We start from the raw sequence: 19,137 nt of genomic DNA, 5'->3' as shown, positions 1-19,137 counted from the left end.
GTTTATCTTGTCAGCTCCGGGATTCGACCCAGCAACGTTTCGGGTTACTGGCCCACCGCTGTAACTAGGCTACCTGCCGCCCCATTATTAGAAGTGTGTCATTCACAAATCCGTCACTGTGGTAGTAAATCATCGTTGATTCGTTGATATGACTCTAATGTTGATCAGTTTGTTCGAAACAGTTGAAAGTGGTCTACATGCCCTTATTGGACAATGTGAAACCTCTATGTTGTCAATTGGACACAATAACACAATCAAACATCATTTTTTAGATGTAATATTCATCTTGTTTATCATCTTTTTTGTCTCCGTTTTTGTATATGTTTGGATTGTAATCGAAGAGCTTCGTAAACAATTAGATATTATATATACATATATAATCAATAGGTATTGATTGTGTTCAAGTGGAGCCCCCCTGCAGTATCTCTGCTCTGGTCTCTGTGCGCAGCATTTACATATTTATAAAGCAACAGAAAGCACATGGCTATCGGACTAAGACCAGTCACTAATTCTCTGCTTCCCTTGCAACCCCATGACATACCATGCCTAGCCAAGCCTACTATACATAATCTGTCATTAGCAAGTTATTTTGAGACCGCGGACACTAGTCCTGGCTAACAGAGATAGACCGCGGCTTTCTGGACAAACCGGTTAATTGAAACTAAAACGCGTGTTGTTTGGACACCATTTTTACACATTTTATCCGGAATATCTCTCTGATTATCACGGGACATGTTTGTTTAGTTGGTTACATTTTTCGTCCTAATTATCTATTTCTTTATTTAGATAGTGTAGCTGTGCTCGTGACCTTCAGCAGTGAGATGGAGCTGGAGCATTTCGACGAGCGGGATAAGTCGCAACGGAACAGCCGAGGAGGGGGCAGGCTGAACGGGGTGACCAGCCCGACACACAGCGCCCACTGCAGCCTCTACCGTTCCCGGACACTCAAGAACCTCAGCTCAGAGAAGAAGGCCAAGAAGGTCCGCTTCTATCGCAACGGGGACCGCTACTTTAACGGGATAGTGTACGCAATCTCAGTGGAGCGGTTCCGGTCGTTTGACGCGCTGCTGGCGGACCTAACCCGCACGCTGTCTGATAATGTGAATCTGCCGCAGGGCGTCAGGACCATTTACTCCGCGGACGGAACCAAAAAGATCACCAGCACCGATCAACTGTTGGAGGGTAATATAATGCTTTAATTACTTTGGAAAACTGTCTCTCTCTCGCTCTCTCTCATTGGATCTGGGTAGAGTATGGTTGATGATAAATTAGTGCCTATACACTGAGTGAACAAAACATTAAGAACACCTTTCTGTTATTGAGTTGGGTTCCACAGGGATACTGGCCCATGTTGACTCCAACGCTTCCTACAGTTGTGTCAAGTTGGCTGGATGTCCGTTGGGTGGTGGACCATTCTTGATACACACAGGAAACTGTTGAGTGAGAAAAAAAAACAGCAGCGTTGCAGTTCTTGACACAAACCAGTGGGCCTGGCACCTACTACCATACCCCGTTCAAAGGCGCTTAAATATTTTATCTTGTACATTCACCCTCTGAATGGAGCACATACACAATCCAGGTCTCAATTGTCTTAAAGGCTTAAATTTTTTTCTTTAACCACCCGTCTCCTCCCCTTCATCTACACTGATTGAAGTGGATTTAACAGGTGACATCAATAAGGGATCATATCTTTCACCTGGATTCACCTGGTCAGTCTGTCATGGAAAGAGCAGGTGTTCTTAATGTTTTGTGCACTCAGTGTAGACGGGTTGGTTGTTTAGCAAAAAAACTGATGGGTTGGTTGTTTAGCAAAAAAACTGATGGGTTGGTTGTTTAGCAACAAAACGGATGGGTTGGTCGTTTACCAACAAAACCAACACTGCACAACTATGGGACAAAACAGACGAGGTTGGCTTAGCTTTTTGACAAAATGTAAATTATATTTAGTCTCCAAATGTTTATTGAAAACAACATATATCCATTGGTCTGCTATCTGGCAATCCAGAATCAAAACAACACATGGACTTCTGCCCCATTGAAGCGTCTGCATCCTTTTTGTGACGTAAGTCAACCAACTCCTCCCAATATGCAGAGGGAAGGACTATGATAGGGCAGATGGTAGCCGGTCATTTGCATCAAGATTGATACAATTCAGATACCTAGAAGATAGTCTAGGTATAAAATGACTAATCCAACGCTTAAATGCATGGATGAGGTGACTAGACTAGGGCCGTATCCACATTGTTATAGAGGGGGTGACTAGACTAGGGCCGTATCCACATTGATATAGAGGTGACTAGACTAGGGCCGTATCCACATTGTTATAGAGGGGGTGACTAGACTAGGGCCGTATCCACATTGTTATAGAGGGGGTGACTAGACTAGGGCCGTATCCACATTGTTATAGAGGGGGTGACTAGACTAGGGCCGTATCCACATTGATATAGAGGGGGTGACTAGACTAGGGCCGTATCCACATTGTTATAGAGGGGGTGACTAGACTAGGGCCGTATCCACATTGATATAGAGGTGACTAGACTAGGGCCGTATCCACATTGTTATAGAGGGGGTGACTAGACTAGGGCCGTATCCACATTGTTATAGAGGGGGTGACTAGACTAGGGCCGTATCCACATTGTTATAGAGGGGGTGACTAGACTAGGGCCGTATCCACATTGATATAGAGGGGGTGACTAGACTAGGGCCGTATCCACATTGTTATAGAGGGGGTGACTAGACTAGGGCCGTATCCACATTGATATAGAGGGGGTGACTAGACTAGGGCCGTATCCACATTGATATAGAGGGGGTGACTAGACTAGGGCCGTATCCACATTGATATAGAGGGGGTGACTAGACTAGGGCCGTATCCACATTGATATAGAGGGGGTGACTAGACTAGGGCCGTATCCACATTGTCATAGAGGTGACTAGACTAGGGCCGTATCCACATTGATATAGAGGGGGTGACTAGACTAGGGCCGTATCCACATTGTTATAGAGGGGGTGACTAGACTAGGGCCGTATCCACATTGTTATAGAGGGGGTGACTAGACTAGGGCTGTATCCACATTGATATAGAGGGGGTGACTAGACTAGGGCCGTATCCACATTGATATAGAGGGGGTGACTAGACTAGGGCCGTATCCACATTGTTATAGAGGGGGTGACTAGACTAGGGCCGTATCCACATTGTTATAGAGGGGGTGACTAGACTAGGGCCGTATCCACATTGATATAGAGGGGGTGACTAGACTAGGGCCGTATCCACATTGATATAGAGGGGGTGACTAGACTAGGGCCGTATCCACATTGTTATAGAGGGGGTGACTAGACTAGGGCCGTATCCACATTGATATAGAGGGGGTGACTAGACTAGGGCCGTATCCACATTGTTATAGAGGTGACTAGACTAGGGCCGTATCCACATTGATATAGAGGGGGTGACTAGACTAGGGCCGTATCCACATTGTTATAGAGGGGGTGACTAGACTAGGGCCGTATCCACATTGTTATAGAGGGGGTGACTAGACTAGGGCCGTATCCACATTGATATAGAGGGGGTGACTAGACTAGGGCCGTATCCACATTGATATAGAGGGGGTGACTAGACTAGGGCCGTATCCACATTGTTATAGAGGGGGTGACTAGACTAGGGCCGTATCCACATTGATATAGAGGGGGTGACTAGACTAGGGCCGTATCCACATTGATATAGAGGGGGTGACTAGACTAGGGCCGTATCCACATTGTTATAGAGGGGGTGACTAGACTAGGGCCGTATCCACATTGATATAGAGGGGGTGACTAGACTAGGGCCGTATCCACATTGTTATAGAGGTGACTAGACTAGGGCCATATCCACATTGATATAGAGGGGGTGACTAGACTAGGGCCGTATCCACATTGTTATAGAGGGGGTGACTAGACTAGGGCCGTATCCACATTGTTATAGAGGGGGTGACTAGACTAGGGCCGTATCCACATTGTTATAGAGGGGGTGACTAGACTAGGGCCGTATCCACATTGTTATAGAGGTGGTGACTAGACTAGGGCCGTATCCACATTGTTATAGAGGGGGTGACTAGACTAGGGCCGTATCCACATTGTTATAGAGGGGGTGACTAGACTAGGGCCGTATCCACATTGTTATAGAGGGGGTGACTAGACTAGGGCCGTATCCACATTGATATAGAGGGGGCGACTAGACTAGGGCCGTATCCACATTGTTATAGAGGGGGTGACTAGACTAGGGCCGTATCCACATTGTTATAGAGGAGACTAGACTAGGGCCGTATCCACATTGATATAGAGGGGGTGACTAGACTAGGGCCGTATCCACATTGTTATAGAGGGGGTGACTAGACTAGGGCCGTATCCACATTGTTATAGAGGTGACTAGACTAGGGCCATATCCACATTGTTATAGAGGGGGTGACTAGACGAGTGCCGCGTCCACATTGTTATATAGGGTCTTCCCACATTTTGTTACGTTAGTCTTATTCTAAAATAGATTGAAATGTATTTTCCCCTCATCAATCTACACACAATACCCCATAATGACATCACAATACCCCATAATGACAATGCAAAAACAGGTTTATATAAATATTTGGTAAATTTTTTGTACATTTACATTTATTAGTTTTCAGAACCTTTACTTGTTACTTTTGTTGAAGAACCTTTGGCAGCGATTACAGCCTCAAGTCTTCTTGGGTTTGACGCTACGAGCTTGGCACACCTGTATTTTGGGAGTTTATCCCATTCCTCTCTGCAGATCCTCTCAAGCTCTGTCAGGTTGGATGGGGAGCGTCGCTGCACAGCTATTTTCAGGTCTCTTCAGAGCTGTTCGATCGGGTTCTGGTACGGGCTCTGGCTGGGCCACTCAAGAACATTCAGAGACTAGTCCCGAAGCCACTCCTGTGTTGTCTTGGCTGTGTGCTTAGGGTCGTTGTCCTGTTGGAAGTTGAACCTTCACCCCAGTCTGAGGTCCCATGCTCTCTGGAGCAGGTTTTCATCAAGGATCTCTCTGTACTTTGCTCTTTTCGTCTTTGCCTCGATGCTGACTAGTCTCCCAGTCCCTGCTGCTGAAAACATCCCCACAGCATGATGCTGCCACCACAATACTTCACCATAGGGATGGTGCCAGGATTCTTCCAGACCTGACACTTGGCTTTCAGGTCAAAGAGTTCAATCTTGGTTTCATCAGACCAGATAATGTTGTTTCTCATGGTCTGAGAGTCTTGAGGAGCCTTTTTGCAAACTCCAAGCGGGCTGTCAGGTGCCTTTTACTGAGGAGTGACTTCCGTCTATCCACTCTACCATTAAGGCCTGATTGGTATAGTGCTGCAGAGATGGTAGTCCTTCTGGAAGGTTCTCCCATCTCCACAGAGGAACTAGTGTTCGTCATTTAGTTCAGTTACCTTAGCTTTCTTGGGAACAGGAACAATGGTGGCCATCTTGAAGCATGTGGGAACAGCAGACAGGGATAAGGATTGATTGAATATGTCCATAAACACACCAGCCAGCTGGTCTGCGCATGCTCTGTGGACGTGGCTAGGGATGCCGTCTCGGCCGGCAGTCTTGCGAGGGTTAACACGTTTAAATGTTTTACTCACGTCGGCCATGGAGAAGGAAAGCCCACAGTCTTTGGTAGCGGGCCGCGTAGGTGGCACTGTATTGTCCTCAAAACACTCAAAGAGGTTGTTTAATTTGTCTGGAAGCAGGACGTTGTTGCCCACGGCGGGGCTGGTTTTCTTTTTGTAATCCGTGATTGACTGTAGACCCTGCCACATACATCTCGTGTTTGAGCCGTTGAATTGCGACTCTACTTTGTCTCTATACTGACGTTTTGCTTGTTTGATTGCCTTACGGAGGGAATAACACTGTATTCTGCCATGTTTCCAGTCGCCTTGCTGTGATTAAATGTAGTAGTAAGTGCTTTTGGTTTTTCACAAATGCTGCCATCAATCCATGGTTTCTGGTTAGGGAAGGTTTTAATAGTCACAGTGGGTACAACATCTCCTATAAACTTCCTTATGAACTCGCTCACCGCGTCAGCGTATTCCTCAATGTTATCCTCTGAGGCTATCCAGAACATGTTTCAGTCTACATGATCGGAGCAATCTTGAAGCACGGAATCCGACTAATCAGACCAGCATGGGCGTTTCCTGTTTTAGTTTCTGCCTATTGGAAGGGAAGATACAAGATGGAGTCATGGTTGATTTGCCAAAAGGAGGTTGGGGATAGGGCCTTGTATGCATCACAGAAGTTACAGCAGAAATGGTTGAGCGTGTTACTCTGCAATCGGTATGCTGATAGAATTTAGGTAGCCTTGTTCTCAAATGATCTTTGTTAAAATCCCCAGCTACAATAAATGCAGCCTCAGGATATATTGTTTCCAGTTTGTATAAAGTCCAGTGAAGTTCCTTGATGGCCGTCTTGGTATCCGCTGCGGGGGGAGATACACGGCTGTGACGATAACTGAGGAGAGATAATACGTCGGCATTTGATTGTGAGGAATTCTAGGTCAGGTGAATAATAACGCTTAAGGTTTTCTGGACTAACAATGTAAGAAATAATATATAAATAGATACTGCACAGTTCCTAAGGACTAGAAGCGAAATGCCATCTCTATCAGTGCCATCTTGGAATCTTCTTCTTGGTCACCTCCCTGACCAAGGCCCTTCTCCCCCGATTGCTCAGTTTGTCCGAGCGGCCAGCTCTAGGAAGAGTCTTGGTGGTTCCAAACTACTTCCATTTAAGAATGATGGAGGACACTGTCTTCTTCGGGACCTTCAATGCTGCAGACATTTTTTGGTACCCTTCCCCAGATCTGTGCCTCGACACAATCCTGTCTCGGAGCTCTACGGACAATTCCTTCGACCTTATGGCTTGGTTTTTGCTCTGACATGCACTGTCAACTGTGGGACCTTTATATATATCAGGTCTGTGCCTTTCCTAATCATGTCCAATCAATTGAATATACCACAGCTGGACTCCAATCAAGTTGTAGAAACATCTCAGGGGTGATCAATGGAAACAGGATGCATCTGAGCTCAATTTCGAGTCTCACAGCAAAGGATATGAATACTTATATATTTCTGTTTTTTATATTTAATAAAAACCTGTTAGCTTTCTCATTATGGGGTATTGTGATGTCATTATGGGGTATTGTGATGTCATTATGGGGTATTGTGATGCCATTATGGGGTATTGTGATGTCATTATGGTGTATTGTGGTGTCATTATGGGGTATTGTGGTGTCATTATGGGGTATTGTGATGTCATTATGGGGTATTGTGATGTCATTATGGGGTATTGTGTGGAGATTTCTTATGATTTTTATTTATTTAATCCATTTTAGAATAAGGCTGTAACGTAACAAAATGTGGACAAAGTCAAGGGGTCAGAATAATTTCCAAATGCACTGTACCTTCACACCAACCTTGTGCCATACCGGGATATTCGGTAATACCGTTACCGAACACAAGGGGCGCTATGTTCAAACCCTATTGTGCCTCTGTAATCCAAAGGTTAGCAATGCTAACAACTACATGTAAAAAGCACATAGAGAATGTTAACTAAATGATAGTGAGCGCAATTCAAAAACATATTATACAGTCTCTGCCCTAAACTATTTGTAGGACAGACATCCTAGCTCATAAAGTTATATAAATAACTGAAGAATGCTACTCACAGGTGGCTGCATACTCCAAACAAATATTAGCCAGCAAGGCTCTTGATCCAAAACGGGATCCTCTACCAAGCGAAACATGATTTTGGAAGACGCTAACCACTTAGCTAGGTAGCTAACTACCTACTAAGTTAGCAAACCAAATGCACAACTGCAGAGCATTTAGCACGTGTTAGACAGTTATCTTAATAGTTATGAGATATCTAGCTGGCAAATATTTAGTTGTGAATTCCATACTGTAACTAGATCACCAGGAGCATGCTGGACAATAGAGAGTGACTCACAAGGCTCCGGTCCCTGTGACTGGGGACCACCGGGAGCATGCTGGACAACAAGGCTCCGGTCCCTGTGACTGGGGACCACCAGGAGCATGCTGGACAACAAGGCTCCGGTCCCTGTGACTGGGGACCACCAGGAGCATGCTGGACAACAAGGCTCCGGTCCCTGTGACTGGGGACCACCAGGAGCATGCTGGACAACAAGGCTCCGGTCCCTGTGACTGGGGACCACCAGGACAATGCTGGACAACAAGGCTCCGGTCCCTGTGACTGGGGACCACCAGGAGCATGCTGGACAACAAGGCTCCGGTCCCCGTGACTGGGGACCACCAGGAAGCTTCAAAATGAAATAATGATGTGAAAGATGAACTGAAGAAGGTATTAATCTTTATCTCATAACGTATTGATTAATAACGTATTGATTAATGACGTATTGATTAATGACGTATTGATTAATAACGTATTTGTAACGGTTCTCTTGTGGTGAAGGAGAGTCGGACCAAAATGCAGCGTGATGATGATTCATGATATTTTAATGAAGGAAAAAACTATACATGAAGAAACTACAAAATATTGAAATGTGAAAACCGAAACAGTCCTATCTGGTGCAAACACAGAGACAGGAACAATCACCCACAACACTCAAAGAATATGGCTGCCTAAATATGGTTCCCAATCAGAGACAACGATAAACACCTGCCTCTGATTGAGAACCACTCCAGACAGCCATAGACTTTGCTAGATACCTCCACTAAGCCACACACCCAATAACTAACAAAACCCCAAGACAAAACACACCACAATAAACCCATGTCACACCCTGGCCTGACCAAATAAATAAAGACAAACACCATATACTTTGACCAGGGCGTGACAGAACCCCCCCTAAGGTGCGGACTCCCGGACGCACATCAAAACAATAGGGAGGGTCCGGGTGGGCGTCTGTCCATGGTGGCGGCTCCGGCGCTGGACGTAGACCCCACTCTATCAATGTCCTAGTCCCTCCTCCTCGCGTCCTAGGATAGTCCACCTTCGCCGCCGACCATGGCCTAGTAGTCCTCACCCAGAATCCACCTGGACTGAGGGGCAGCTCGGGACTGAGGGGCAGCTCAGCACTGAGGGGCAGCTCAGCACTGAGGGGCAGCTCAGCACTGAGGGGAAGCTCAGCACTGAGGGGAAGCTCAGCACTGAGGGGAAGCTCAGCACTGAGGGGAAGCTCAGCACTGAGGGGAAGCTCAGGCAGGTAGTTAGATCCGGCAGATCCTGGCTGGCTGGTGGTTCTGGCAGATCCTGGCTGACTGGCGGATCTGGAAGAGTCTGGTTGACTGGCAGATCTGGAAGAGTCTGGTTGACTGGCAGATCTGGAAGAGTCTGGTTGACTGGCAGATCTGGAAGAGTGGTTGACTGGCAGATCTGGAAGAGTCTGGCTGACTGGCAGATCTGGAAGAGTCTGGCTGACTGGCAGATCTGGAAGAGTCTGTCTGACAGATCTGGAAGAGTCTGGCTGACTGGCAGATCTAGAAAGGTCTGGCTGACTCGCGGATCTGGAAGAGTCTGGCAGACTGACGGATCTGGCTGCTCCATGCTGACTGGCAGCTCTGGCTGCTCCACGCTGACTGGCGGCTCTGGCTGCTCCATGTAGGCTGACAGCTCTGGCGGCTTCTTACAGACTGGCAGCTCCTTGCAGACTGGCAGCTCCTTGCAGACTGGCAGCTCCTTGCAGACTGACAGCTCTGGCTGCTCCATGCAGACTGGCATCTCTGGCTGCTCCATGCAGACTGACATCTCTGGCTGCCTCATGCAGACTGACATCTCTGGCTGCTTCATGCAGACTGTCACCTCTGGCTGCTCCATGCAGACTGACATCTCTGGCTGCTCCATGCAGACTGGCAGCTCTGGCTGCTTCATGCAGACTGGCGGCTCTGGCTGCTTCATGCAGACTGGCAGCTCTGGCTGCTCCATGCAGGCTGGCAGCTCTGGCTGCTCCATGCAGGCTGGCAGCTCTGGCTGCTCCATGCAGGCTGGCAGCTCTGGCTGCGCTGAACAGGCAGGAGACTCCAGCAGCGCTGTAGAGGAGGAAGTCTCTGGCTGCGCTGGATAGGTGGGAGACTCCGACAGCGCTGGAGAGGCGAGGCGCATTGTAGGCCTGATGCGTGGTGCTGGCACTGGTGGTACTGGGCCGAGAACACGCACAGGAAGCCTGGTGCGGGGAGCTGCCACCTGGTGTGTGAAGGTGGTACTGGATAGACCGGACCGTGCAGGCGTACTGGAGCTCTTGAGCACCGAGCCTGCCCAACCTTACCTGGCTCGATGCCCACTCTAGCCCAGCCGATACGAGGAGCTGGAATATACCGCACCGGGCTATGCACCCGCACTGGGGACACCGTGCGCACCACTGCATAACACGGTGCCTGCCCGGTCTCTCTAGCCCCCCGGTAAGCACAAGGAGTTTGCGCAGGTCTCCTACCTGGCTTAGCCAAACTCCCTGTGGGGGGGCTGACTCCCGGGCTTCCTTGCCAACTGTCTTCCATCATATCGCGCGGGCTCCTCTCTCCGGCTGCCTCTGCTCTCCTCGCTGCCTCCACCTGTTCCCATGGAAGGCGATCCCTTCCCGCCAGGATCTCCTCCCATGTGTAGCAACCCTTGCCATCCAATATATCGTCCCATGTCCAATCCTCATTGCGCCGCTGTTGCTGTTGCCTGTTGTCACGCTGCTTGGTCCTGTTGTGGTGGGTGATTCTGTAACGGTTCTCTTGTGGTGAAGGAGAGTCGGACCAGAATGCAGCGTGATGATGATTCATGATATTTTAATGAAGGAAAACTATACATGAAGAAACTACAAAACAATGAAAATGTGAAAACCGAAACAGTCCTATCTGGTGCAAACACAAAGACTGGAACAATCACCCACAAAACACTCAAAGAATATGGCTGCGTAAATATGGTTCCCAATCAGAGACAACGATAAACACCTGCCTCTGATTGAGAACCACTCCAGACAGCCATAGACTTTGCTAGATACCTCCACTAAGCCACACACCCAATAACTAACAAAACCCCAAGACAAAACACACCACAATAAACCCATGTCACACCCTGGCCTGACCAAATAAATAAAGACAAACACCATATACTTTGACCAGGGCGTGACAGAACCCCCCCTAAGGTGCGGACTCCCGGACGCACATCAAAACAATAGGGAGGGTCCGGGTGGGCGTCTGTCCATGGTGGCGGCTCCGGCGCTGGACGTAGACCCCACTCTATCAATGTCCTAGTCCCTCCTCCTCGCGTCCTAGGATAGTCCACCTTCGCCGCCGACCATGGCCTAGTAGTCCTCACCCAGAATCCACCTGGACTGAGGGGCAGCTCGGGACTGAGGGGCAGCTCAGCACTGAGGGGCAGCTCAGCACTGAGGGGCAGCTCAGCACTGAGGGGAAGCTCAGCACTGAGGGGAAGCTCAGCACTGAGGGGAAGCTCAGGCAGGTAGTTAGATCCGGCAGATCCTGGCTGGCTGGTGGTTCTGGCAGATCCTGGCTGACTGGCGGATCTGGAAGAGTCTGGTTGACTGGCAGATCTGGAAGAGTCTGGTTGACTGGCAGATCTGGAAGAGTCTGGTTGACTGGCAGATCTGGAAGAGTGGTTGACTGGCAGATCTGGAAGAGTCTGGCTGACTGGCAGATCTGGAAGAGTCTGGCTGACTGGCAGATCTGGAAGAGTCTGTCTGACAGATCTGGAAGAGTCTGGCTGACTGGCAGATCTAGAAAGGTCTGGCTGACTCGCGGATCTGGAAGAGTCTGGCAGACTGACGGATCTGGCTGCTCCATGCTGACTGGCAGCTCTGGCTGCTCCACGCTGACTGGCGGCTCTGGCTGCTCCATGTAGGCTGACAGCTCTGGCGGCTTCTTACAGACTGGCAGCTCCTTGCAGACTGGCAGCTCCTTGCAGACTGGCAGCTCCTTGCAGACTGACAGCTCTGGCTGCTCCATGCAGACTGGCATCTCTGGCTGCTCCATGCAGACTGACATCTCTGGCTGCTTCATGCAGACTGACATCTCTGGCTGCTTCATGCAGACTGTCACCTCTGGCTGCTCCATGCAGACTGACATCTCTGGCTGCTCCATGCAGACTGGCAGCTCTGGCTGCTTCATGCAGACTGGCGGCTCTGGCTGCTTCATGCAGACTGGCAGCTCTGGCTGCTCCATGCAGGCTGGCAGCTCTGGCTGCTCCATGCAGGCTGGCAGCTCTGGCTGCTCCATGCAGGCTGGCAGCTCTGGCTGCGCTGAACAGGCAGGAGACTCCAGCAGCGCTGTAGAGGAGGAAGTCTCTGGCTGCGCTGGATAGGTGGGAGACTCCGACAGCGCTGGAGAGGCGAGGCGCACTGTAGGCCTGATGCGTGGTGCTGGCACTGGTGGTACTGGGCCGAGAACACGCACAGGAAGCCTGGTGCGGGGAGCTGCCACCTGGTGTGTGAAGGTGGTACTGGATAGACCGGACCGTGCAGGCGTACTGGAGCTCTTGAGCACCGAGCCTGCCCAACCTTACCTGGCTCGATGCCCACTCTAGCCCAGCCGATACGAGGAGCTGGAATATACAGCACCGGGCTATGCACCCGCACTGGGGACACCGTGCGCACCACTGCATAACACGGTGCCTGCCCGGTCTCTCTAGCCCCCCGGTAAGCACAAGGAGTTTGCGCAGGTCTCCTACCTGGCTTAGCCAAACTCCCTGTGGGGGGGCTGACTCCCGGGCTTCCTTGCCAACTGTCTTCCATCATATCGCGCGGGCTCCTCTCTCCGGCTGCCTCTGCTCTCCTCGCTGCCTCCACCTGTTCCCATGGAAGGCGATCCCTTCCCGCCAGGATCTCCTCCCATGTGTAGCAACCCTTGCCATCCAATATATCGTCCCATGTCCAATCCTCATTGCGCCGCTGTTGCTGTTGCCTGTTGTCACGCTGCTTGGTCCTGTTGTGGTGGGTGATTCTGTAACGGTTCTCTTGTGGTGAAGGAGAGTCGGACCAGAATGCAGCGTGATGATGATTCATGATATTTTAATGAAGGAAAACTATACATGAAGAAACTACAAAACAATGAAAATGTGAAAACCGAAACAGTCCTATCTGGTGCAAACACAAAGACTGGAACAATCACCCACAAAACACTCAAAGAATATGGCTGCGTAAATATGGTTCCCAATCAGAGACAACGATAAACACCTGCCTCTGATTGAGAACCACTCCAGACAGCCATAGACTTTGCTAGATACCTCCACTAAGCCACACACCCAATAACTAACAAAACCCCAAGACAAAACACACCACAATAAACCCATGTCACACCCTGGCCTGACCAAATAAATAAAGACAAACACCATATACTTTGACCAGGGCGTGACAGTATTGTTGTAACGTTGACTGCAAGTATTCACTTAAAAAGTAGCTACAAGAACAAAAACATTGAAGAAATAGTTTCAGTGGTATTTAAAAATCGTCCCGTGGCTATTTCCAAATACTTCTCCCTGTCTCTCCTCCCCTTCTCCCTGTCTCTCTCCCCATCTCCCCTTCTCCCTGTCTCTCTCCTCCATCTCCCCCTCCCCTTCTCCCTGTCTCTCTCCCCCATCTCCCCCTCCCCTTCTCCCTGTCTCTCTCCCCCATCTCCATCTCCCCTTCTCCCTGTCTCTCTCCCCCATCTCCATCTCCCCTTCTCCCTGTCTCTCTCCTCCATCTCCCCTTCTCCCTGTCTCTCTCCCCCATCTCCCCCTCCCCTTCTCCCTGTCTCTCTCCCCCATCTCCCCGTCCCCTTCTCCCTGTCTCTCTCCCCCATCTCCATCTCCCCTTCTCCCTGTCTCTCTCCCCCATCTCCATCTCCCCTTCTCCCTGTCTCTCTCCTCCATCTCCCCTTCTCCCTGTCTCTCTCCTCCATCTCCCCTTCTCCCTGTCTCTCTCCCCCATCTCCCCCTCCCCTTCTCCCTGTCTCTCTCCCCCATCTCCCCCTCCCCTTCTCCCTGTCTCTCCTCCCCTTCTCCCTGTCTCTCTCCCCCATCTCCATCTCCCCTTCTCCCTGTCTCTCTCCTCCATCTCCCCCTCCCTTCTCCCTGTCTCTCCTCCCCTTCTCCCTGTCTCTCTCCCCCATCTCCATCTCCCCTTCTCCCTGTCTCTCTCCTCCATCTCCCCCTCCCCTTCTCCCTGTCTCTCCTCCCCTTCTCCCTGTCTCTCTCCCCCATCTCCATCTCCCCTTCTCCCTGTCTCTCTCCTCCATCTCCCCCTCCCCTTCTCCCTGTCTCTCCTCCCCTTCTCCCTGTCTCTCTCCCCCATCTCCATCTCCCCTTCTCCCTGTCTCTCTCCTCCATCTCCCCTTCTCCCTGTCTCTCTCCCCCATCTCCCCCTCCCCTTCTCCCTGTCTCTCTCCTCCCCATCTCCATCTCCCCTTCTCCCTGTCTCTCTCCCCCATCTCCATCTCCCCTTCTCCCTGTCTCTCTCCCCCATCTCCCCCTCCCCTTCTCCCTGTCTCTCTCCCCCATCTCCCCCTCCCCTTCTCCCTGTCTCTCTCCCCCCATCTCCCCCTCTCCTTCTCCCTGTCTCTCCTCCCCTTCTCCCTGTCTCTCTCCCCCTCCCCTTCGCCCTGTCTCTCTCCCCCATCTCCATCTCCCCTTCTCCCTGTCTCTCTCCTCCATCTCCCCTTCTCCCTGTCTCTCTCCCCCATCTCCATCTCCCCTTCTCCCTGTCTCTCTCCCCCATCTCCATCTCCCCTTCTCCCTGTCTCTCTCCTCCATCTCCCCTTCTCCCTGTCCTCTCTCCTCCATCTCCCCTTCTCCCTGTCTCTCTCCCCCATCTCCCCCTCCCCTTCTCCCTGTCTCTCTCCCCCATCTCCCCCTCCCCTTCTCCCTGTCTCTCTCCCCCATCTCCCCCTCCCCTTCTCCCTGTCTCTCTCCCCCATCTCCATCTCCCCTTCTCCCTGTCTCTCTCCTCCATCTCCCCTTCTCCCTGTCTCTCTCCTCCATCTCCCCTTCTCCCTGTCTCTCTCCCCCATCTCCCCCTCCCCTTCTCCCTGCCTCTCTCACCCATCTCCCCTTCTCCCTGTCTCTCTCCCCCATCTCCACCTCCCCATCTCGCTCCTCTATCTACCCCTCCCGTCTCTCTCTTCTGTCTCTCCCTCCTGTCTCTCTGCCCCATCTCCTCCCCTTCTCCCTGTCTCTCTCCCTCATCTCCCCTTCTCCCTGTCTCTCTCCCCCATCTCTATCCCCCTCCCCTTCTCCCTGTCTCTCTCCCTCACCTCCCCTTCTCCCTGTCTCTCTCCCCCATCTCTCCTTCTTCCTCTCTCCCCCATCTCCCCCTCCCCGTCTCTCTCCTCTATCTCCACCTCCCCATCTCTCTCTTCTATCTCCCCCTCCCGTCTCTCTCTTCTATCTCCCCCTCCTGTCTCTCTGCCCCATCTCTCCTCCCTGTCTCTCTCCCTCATCTCCCCTTCTCCCTGTCTCTCTCCCCCATCTCTCTCCCCCTCTCCTTCTCCCTGTCTCTCTCCCCATCTCCCCTTCTCCCTGTCTCTCTCCCCCATCTCCCCTTCTCCCTGTCTCTCTCCCCCATCTCCCCTTTTCCCTGTCTCTCTCCCTCATCTCCTCTTCTCCCTGTCTCTCTCCCCCATCTCTCTCCCCCTCCCCTTCTCCCTGTCTCTCTCCCCCATCTCCCCTTCTCCCTGTCCCTCTCCCCTTCTCCCTGTCTCTCTCCCCCATCTCCCCTTCTCCCTGTCTCTCTCCCCCATCTCCCCTTCTCCCTGTCTCTCTCCCCCATCTCTCCTTCTCCCTGTCTCTCTCCCCCATCTCACTGTCTGTCTCCCCCGTCTCTCTCCCCATCTCTCCTTCTCCCTGTCTCTCTCCCCTATCTCTCCTTCTCCCTGTCTCTCTCCCCCATCTCTCCTTCTCCCTGTCTCTCTCCCCCATCTCCCCTTCTCCCTGTCTCTCTCCCCCATCTCCTCCCCTTCTCCCTGTCTCTCTCCCTCATCTCCCCTTCTCCCTGTCTCTCTCCCCCATCTCTATCCCCCTCCCCTTCTCCCTGTCTCTCTCCCTCACCTCCCCTTCTCCCTGTCTCTCTCCCCCATCTCTCCTTCTTCCTCTCTCCCCCATCTCCCCCTCCCCGTCTCTCTCCTCTATCTCCACCTCCCCATCTCTCTCTTCTATCTCCCCCATCTCCCTGTCTCTCTCCCCCATCTCACTGTCTGTCTCCCCCGTCTCTCTCCCCCATCGCCCCTTCTCCCTGTCTCTCTCCCCTTCTCCCTGTCTCTCTCCCCCATCTCTCCCCTTCTCCCTGTCTCTCTCCCCCATCTCCTCTTCTCCCTGTCTCTCTCCCCCATCTCCCTGTCTCTCTCCCCCATCTCACTGTCTGTCTCCCCCGTCTCTCTCCCCCATCTCTCCTTCTCCCTGTCTCTCTCCCCCATCTCTCCTTCTCCCTGTCTCTCTCCCCTTCTCCCTGTCTCTCTCCCCATCTCTCCTTCTCCCTGTCTCTCTCCCCCATCTCCTCTTCTCCCTGTCTCTCTCCCCCCATCTCCCTGTCTCTCTCCCCCATCTCCCTGTCTCTCTCCCCCATCTCTCCTTCTCCCTGTCTCTCTCCCCCATCTCCCCTTCTCCCTGTCTCTCTCCCCTTCTCCCTGTCTCTCTCCCCCATCTCCCTGTCTCTCTCCCCCATCTCTCCTTCCCCCTGTCTCTGTCCCCATCTCTCCTTCTCCCTGTCTCTCTCCCCCATCTCCCCTTCTCCCTGTCTCTCTCCCCCATCTCTCCTTCTCCCTGTCTCTCTCCCCTTCACCCTGTCTCTCTCCCCCATCTCCCCTTCTCCCTGTCTCTCTCCCCTTCACCCTGTCTCTCTCCCCCATCTCCCCTTCTCCCTGTCTCTCTCCCCATCTCTCCTTCTCCCTGTCTCTCTCCCCCATCTCCCCTTCTCCCTGTCTCTCTCCCCTTCTCCCTGTCTCTCTCCCCCTTCACCCTGTCTCTCTTCCCCATCGCCCTTTCTCCCTGTCTCTGTCCCCATCTCTCCTTCTCCCTGTCTCTCTCCCCCATCTCCCCTTCTCCCTGTCTCTCTCCCCCATCTCTCCTTCTCCCTGTCTCTCTCCCCTTCACCCTGTCTCTCTCCCCCATCTCCCCTTCTCCCTGTCTCTCTCCCCCATCTCTCCTTCTCCCTGTCTCTCTCCCCCATCTCTCCTTCTCCCTGTCGCTCTCCCCCATCTCTCCTTCTACCTGTCTCTCTCCCCCATCTCCCCTTCTCCCTGTCTCTCTCCCCCATCTCTCCTTCTCCCTGTCTCTCTCCCCTTCACCCTGTCTCTCTCCCCCATCTCCCCTTCTCCCTGTCTCTCTCCCCCATCTCTCCTTCTCCCTGTCTCTCTCCCCCATCTCTCCTTCTCCCTGTCGCTCTCCCCCATCTCTCCTTCTACCTGTCTCTCTCCCCCATCTCCCCTTCTCCCTGTCTCTCTCCCCTTCTCCCTGTCTCTCTCCCCCTTCACCCTGTCTCTCTTCCTCATCGCCCCTTCTCCCTGTCTCTCTCCCCCATCTCTCCTTCTCCCTGTCTCTCTCCCCCATCTCTCCTTCTCCCTGTCTCTCTCCCCCATCTCTCCTTCTCCCTGTCTCTCTCCCCCATCTCTCCTTCTCCCTGTCTCTCTCCCCCATCTCTCCTTCTCCCTGTCTCTCTCCCCCATCTCTCCTTCTCCCTGTCTCTCTCCCCCATCTCTCCTTCTCCCTGTCTCTCTCCCCCATCTCTCCTTCTCCCTGTCTCTCTCCCCCATCTCTCCTTCTCCCTGTCTCTCTCCCCATCTCTCCTTCTCCCTGTCTCTCTCCCCATCTCTCCTTCTCCCTGTCTCTCTCCCCCATCTCTCCTTCTCCCTGTCTCTCTCCCCCATCTCTCTCTCCCTTCTCCCTGTCTCTCTCCCCTTCACCCTGTCTCTCTCCCCCATCTCTCTCTCCCTTCTCCCTGTCTCTCTCCCCTTCACCCTGTCTCTCTCCCCCATCTCTCTCCCCCATCTCCCTGTCTCTCTCCCCCATCTCCCCGTCTCTCTCCCCCCTATCTCCCCTTCTCCCTGTCTCTCTCCCCCTTCTCCCCTTGTCAGGCGAGAGCTACGTGTGCGGCTCCATTGAGGTCTTCAAGAAGCTCGACTACACCAAGAACGTCAACCCCAACTGGTCTGTGAACGTCAAAACTTTGTCTGGGGCGGCCGCCCGCGGGCCCCTTTCTCTGGGCAGCTCCAAGGCTGGACCGCCAGACACCCGGGACCAGGGGGTGAAGGATTTCATCCGGCCCAAGCTGGTGACGGTGGTGCGGAGTGGGGTGAAGCCCAGGAAGGCTGTACGGATTCTGCTCAATAAGAAGACGGCCCATTCATACGAACAGGTCCTCACCGACATCACGGAGGCCGTCAAACTGGACTCTGGAGTGGTGAAGAAGATCTATACACTGGATGGAAAACAGGTGAGCGATGGAGAGAGAGAATGGGAGAGAGGAGAAACAGAGAATGGGAGAGGGGAGAAAGAGAGAATGGGAGAGGAGAGAAAGAGAGAATGGGAGAGAGGAGAAACAGAGAATGGGAGAGGGGAGAAAGAGAGAATGGGAGAGGAGAGAAAGAGAGAATGGGAGAGAGGAGAAACAGAGAATGGGAGAGGGGAGAAAGAGAGAATGGGAGAGGAGAGAAAGAGAGAATGGGAGAGGGGGGAAAGAGAGAATGGGAGAGGGGAGAAAGAGAGAATGGGAGAGAGGAGAAAGAGAGAATGGGAGAGGGGAGAAAGAGAGAATGGGAGAGAGGAGAAAGAGAGAATGGGAGAGAGGAGAAAGAGAGAATGGGAGAGAGGAGAAAGAGAGAATGGGAGAGGGGAGAAAGAGAGAATGGGAGAGGAGAGAAAGAGAGAATGGGAGAGGGGGGAAAGAGAGAAAGGGAGAAGAGAGAATGGGAGAGAGGAGAAAAAGAGAATGGGAGAGGGGAGAAAGAGATAATGGGAGAGAGGAGAAAGAGAGAATGGGAGAGGGGAGAAAGAGAGAATGGGAGAGAGGAGAAAGAGAGAATGGGAGAGAGGAGAAAGAGAGAATGGGAGAGAGGAGAAAGAGAGAATGGGAGAGAGGAGAAAGAGAGAATGGGAGAGGGGAGAAAGAGAGAATGGGAGAGAGGAGAAAGAGAGAATGGGAGAGGAGAGAAAGAG

The 19,137-nt window shown here is 52.1% G+C and overlaps 1 protein-coding gene across 1 annotated transcript in view; it reads left to right on the top strand.

Annotated features, from left to right (window-relative positions):
* Window positions 1-624: 624 nt before the first annotated feature.
* The window catches only part of LOC109873920 (serine/threonine-protein kinase DCLK1-like), a 93,297-nt gene continuing 74,784 nt past the window's right edge, over window positions 625-19,137 (top strand). Inside the window, exons 1-2 of the mRNA XM_031808390.1 lie at window positions 625-1,182; window positions 18,057-18,415. Of these exons, the coding sequence (XP_031664250.1) occupies window positions 822-1,182; window positions 18,057-18,415 (720 nt within the window). The 5' untranslated portion in view covers window positions 625-821. The remainder of the gene's footprint in view (window positions 1,183-18,056; window positions 18,416-19,137) is intronic.

Source organism: Oncorhynchus kisutch, linkage group LG28 (genome assembly GCF_002021735.2).
Source record: "Oncorhynchus kisutch isolate 150728-3 linkage group LG28, Okis_V2, whole genome shotgun sequence".
Classification (NCBI taxonomy): Eukaryota; Metazoa; Chordata; class Actinopteri; order Salmoniformes; family Salmonidae; genus Oncorhynchus; species Oncorhynchus kisutch.
Note: the sequence above shows the minus strand (reverse complement) of the source record. Positions and strands in the feature narration are given on the sequence as shown.